The sequence below is a fragment of the Eumetopias jubatus genome, unplaced genomic scaffold (assembly GCF_037043125.1).
Source record: "Eumetopias jubatus isolate StellerSeaLion01/CBP00866 unplaced genomic scaffold, mEumJub1_p1.0 scaffold_14, whole genome shotgun sequence".
Classification (NCBI taxonomy): domain Eukaryota; kingdom Metazoa; phylum Chordata; class Mammalia; order Carnivora; family Otariidae; genus Eumetopias; species Eumetopias jubatus.
Genome location: NW_028274820.1, coordinates 73,665,669 through 73,670,668, shown reverse-complemented (window position 1 = coordinate 73,670,668; position 5,000 = coordinate 73,665,669). Strand labels below are relative to the sequence as shown.

Below are 5,000 nucleotides of genomic sequence, written 5' to 3'. Positions count from 1 at the left end.
GCCTAACTTCATTTTTATAATAAGGAGCTATTTCCTGTGCCTAAACACCGAACACAGCTCGGAAAGAAGATGGAGGGTGGCACTTTCCCCACTGCGACCAAACGGCCAGTTCAAAGTCACACGCAGCACCAAAGCAGTGAGGAGGCTTAAAGGCCAGAAGTATCTGTACGTCCTTTGCCCTTTTTGTTGGCACGTCCACAAATCAAATGTAGTAAGCCTACGGATACTTCAGTATTAATTTATCCCATGCTGAAGCTACGCCCCTCTTGGCTCTCATTCTAGACTTGATGAACGGGAGAAGCCTAAGAACATGTAAGATCTACATGTTCTTACATAGTTCTGCACTTACAATGCTACATGTATGTTCTGGCATGCTGATCAGTGGTCCCTTCGAGCGCAGAATGACTGTCACATAGGTCCTGGCGCTGCCGACATAGGCGCACGCCTTCTGCGCCAGGCTAGAGCACCAAAGCAGGTAACCCACATTACCTGCTGCAGCATGACAGCCTGCTGCTGCTGGAGAAGGGCTTGGAGCTGCTGAGGAGACAGGACTTGCTGCTGAAGAATCTGCTGCATTTGCTGAGGGGTGATCACCTGGGGCGTCATCATGGCCACCGACACAGGCACCTGGACAGAGAGAGAAGGGGCAGTCATAACCAAACATCTGCTCACCTACTTCACAGCTATAGGGTCTCTCTTAACAAATTCTTCAGAAATGATGACGGCCAACTTGTACATGCTATTTGTCATATTACTTAACTATTTGGTAAGAATATTAGAGTACCACAGTACTTAGATACTGGCCTTCCAGAGGCATCAGATTTCATTGGATTCTACCTTTATGTCCCTTACCTCCTACATATTATGCTAAGGTGGGGGAGCTTTGACTAGCAGAGTTAAAAATAAACAACTACATGTCAGTGTTCTCAATACTTGATCATCAATCATCTCGCCAGTGTCACGGTGCTATCAATATAAAGCCTTTTGAAATGGTTTAAAGGTCTGATTAAAATAAACTATAAAGATTAAACAATTAGAAAAATATGCATATAAGTATCTGTTATCAAAGTTAGTAAAGAGAATGTATATAGAAAGTACTTACGCATAAAACATCATTCCTATCTTCAAATTTTAGTGATAGATATAAAATATATAAGTACTAGAAAAATGCATATAGTAATACATATTACTTCATGAGTACATGTAGCAACTCATATAGGATATATATACAAATGTATATCCAGAAAATAGCCACCTACACAGGCCTTCTCAAAGAAGGAATCATAAGTCAAGTATTCTTCTTTAAACATTTTCTTATTTCAGGCTAACTAGACTTATACCAGGGAGTCTGGAAATTGAAAGATTATTTCAAAGGTTATTCATTAAACTGAAAGAAAAAGTATTTTACTTAAAATTTTCTTTCCTTTCAAGGTTCTGAGAATTACAGAGTCAAAAGGAAAAGCAAATAAGGTGGGAGAGAAAAAAAGAGAGGAGAAAGGAGAGGCAAGAGAAATACAGGGTGAGAAAGAGTCGGGGGAAAAAAGTCCTAGAAAAGAGAATGGCAGGAGAGGTGAGCAGGAAAACCTTGTAGGCAGGAGAGCCTGAGGTAGAGGCTCGCCTGGCCACAGCTGTGCTATGTTGAAGGCACTGCTCATACCAACGAGCATGTAATCAAACAACGTGTCAACTTGCCAAGTTTGCAACCTTTGAAAAAGCAATCATTTTCTTTCCTAGAAAAAACAATTCACTTTTACTGTAAATAAAAGCAAGTGTTTATATAAATACTGCTTAAGAACAAATCCATGGGACAACACTGTGTCTTGGAAAACAGGAAAAGATTAGTAGACATGGTTCACTATTTTAAGAGTCATTTTCACACAGTTAAAAACTTTTCTGGCACTTCATGTTATGAAGAAAGGAGAAACTGCTAATGAAAAAGAAGTGCGGAGAGAACAAAATAAAGGAAATCCAGGGTGGATAAATCTCCCCCGCCTCAAACAAACAAAACTTATAATTAATACTAGAAATAACTTTGTCTTTTCTATCCCATGCTGATATCTTAAAATGTGGATTGATTAGATCTAGTTTTATAACACGAAGAATCACATTATGACAGGAAAAAAAAAAACTCAGTGATTTTCACAAGTATTTCTGGATTTTTTTTTTTTTTTAGAACATACTGACATACCTATAGGTGACTGCATTTGAATTTATCATAATAAAAGGCATTCTGAAATGCGTGCCATAAAATTGACCCAACGCATTGCCCAAGTGTTTAGTTGTTTAAAAATTGAGTGGTTAGTTTGCTTAATTGTTTGGGCCTTGATAAACAAATAGAATGGTTAGAACAAGCAGTTTTAAAATTAATCTGTCACAAAAATGCCTTTTCTTCCGCCAATTATTTACCTCATACTATCTCCAAATAATGGGGAATCAAACTAAAATGAAGAGACAAGGTAAGACAGAAATGTTAACCTTTAAAAAGGCTGCCAATCCAGATACACAGAAAGACAGACAGATATTACATATACATAGACAGCCAAATACATACACAGAGATAAACATACACACAGATACATACCTTCTGTAAAGTCTATCATGTGATAAAAACTTGCCACACTTCCCTCATCTAAGCCCCTAATTACTTTTTAGCGTATGGAGAGCTTTCACTTAATTACCTTTATATCTTTATATCTACAAGTACTTGTTATACGTGAATCCTAACAAATGTACTTTTTAAGAAGTTTTATGAATGGACACCTATCATAATACACTGCAAGTTTACAGCTAGATTTCAGCTTATACAAATTATATGACTCTATAGCTTGTGGCAACTGTGACTGATTTGCTGTATAAGCGAATTTAAGCAAGAATTGTACCTTTGCATTTTTGAGTCCATTAGCCCTTTTACTATGGTTAGGTTAGTTTTTACTTTTAAAATGGTTTGTATTTCCCTTATAATGAAAACTTTATGACATAAATAACCATCACATCCTCCTCAAATCATATGTATCACATATTTGTGGTGTTCTTCAAGTTTTAAGCAGATTCTGTCTTTCCTTCTAGAACACCGTCATCTAAAACTGACAAACATGTGTGCAAAGATAGGTAGAAAGACAAGCCAACTCACACATAATTGAACACTCTACCTCCAAAGCTATGTACAGAAATGCAAATCAAAATTAATTCTATATGTAGGAAAACACAGATGCACTTCTGAGGGATTTCTAACACTACAAAGAAGCCAATACTATCATCTCTAAATCCACATACATAAGCTCATCCCAAGTGGAATGTTTGAGGCTACTAAAACATTTAAATTATTTTAATAAATAGAAAACTAGATTTTCCTGCAACAAATATCAGTTATATGTTATATGTAGGCAGCTCCACTGCCTTGTTTAGATAATTTTCAAAATGCAAAACTTCTCCATTTTAAGCAACTCACTTTGTGACACATTTCCTTTGCTCCTCCTTTATCACTTTTGTTACACTCTCAATACATTTCTTTGCTATTCCAAACTACTGTTAGAATTCCCTGACAAAGATGGGTAGAGATTAACTGAGTACATAAGAAATTTTTTTGCAGATCATACTACTTTATCAGTATTTAAACAGGTAAGACCAGCATCTATTTGAAAATATATGGAGAAATTTCTGAAACATATAAACCTTAGTAAGCCCAGCGTTAAGCTTAAGAAAATATTTTCCACTAGGTATATCATTTTGTTCATGCAAATATTCTAATGAGGGACCACAATTTAGATATGTGAGAGAAGCTATTTTCTGGTGAGAAGGCAAATAAAAGTCTGGTAGGTCCTAAGAAGGTGGGATACATTACGCAGTCACCAAATGGAAGAAATAGCTGGTTCTGAATGGGTATCCTAGTGAAAACTATAGTCTATCAATTAAAATCTTCAAAAGTGAAGAAAGGGAATGAAGTCAACTTTGGTTGGGAGATTTCTTTTTCTCTCTTGGTGCTACTGTACTGACCGATCCAAAATTCCCCACGGCGATGCACCCAGTAAGGGTTTCTTTCTTTCTTTTTTTTTTTTTTTAAAGATTTTATTTATTTATTTGACAGAGACATAGCAAGAGAGGGAACACAAGCAGGGGGAGTGGGAGAGGGAGAAGCAGGCTTCCCATGGAGCAGGGAGTCCGATGTGGGGCTCGATCCCAGGACCCTGGGATCATGACCTGAGCCGAAGGCAGACGCTTAATGACTGAGCCACCCAGGCGCCCCTCCCAGTAAGGGTTTCATTTGCCCTCATTTACTTTCTCGTTAGATGAATTAAGCATAAACCTGATGTGTTTGCTCTGTATGCTAAGAAGTAATGGGTAAATGGACATAAAGCTATGTATTCTGAAAAGAGAGAGGAAAACTTCTGCAACTGTCCTGAAATGAGTCAAAATGGTAAAAAGTTTAAAGTATTTAGATAGTATCCTACAGCAGTTAGAGGATGACTTTAGATTAAAAAAAATTACAAATGTGCTTCTATTAAACTTCTGAATGTACCTCATTGAAGGGGTCAAAAAGTTATTAAGAGAAGATCATGGCTCACTTCAAATGAATCTAAAGTTATTGAAAGGGTTATGAAAATGGCCCCCAATTTATATTTGCCATAAAAAGCCCACCATCTTTTAACAGTCTAGTTCAACTGGAACATTTCTGAATATGTTGGGTTTGCATATTAAGCGCGCCACTTAAACATCCCAAGTATATGTAGGTGATTGGAACAGTTCTTAGCATGTCAGTCCAATTTGTTCTTCACTAAACATGAATTAGAAAAAAAAACAGTCAAAACCTGTAGGTGAGACTTTTGGTAAAAAACATTATTTCCTTGTTAACAGGGTCTGCCAACTATTGGTTCACAGATCCCTTCATTCTTTGCTTAAAATTTGAAGCCAAAGGAAGTTCTGGTCGCGAGTCCCTGGTCATTAAGAGGGGGAAAAAAGGAGGATTAACTATGTGTATAATAAATGCAAAACTAGTTTTCAAG

At 36.9% G+C, this 5,000-nt stretch overlaps 1 protein-coding gene across 13 annotated transcripts in view; it reads right to left on the bottom strand.

The window, feature by feature from the left end:
• The window catches only part of FOXP2 (forkhead box P2), a 251,012-nt gene that overhangs the window by 61,760 nt on the left and 184,252 nt on the right, over positions 1-5,000 (bottom strand). For 12 of the 13 annotated variants that reach the window (XM_028104907.2, XM_028104906.2, XM_088018663.1 and 9 more), the window contains one exon: positions 490-627. The exons of the other annotated variant lie outside the window; for it this stretch is intronic. In XM_028104907.2, coding sequence (XP_027960708.1) covers positions 490-627 — 138 coding nt within the window. The remainder of the gene's footprint in view (positions 1-489; positions 628-5,000) is intronic. 13 annotated transcript variants of the gene reach the window in all.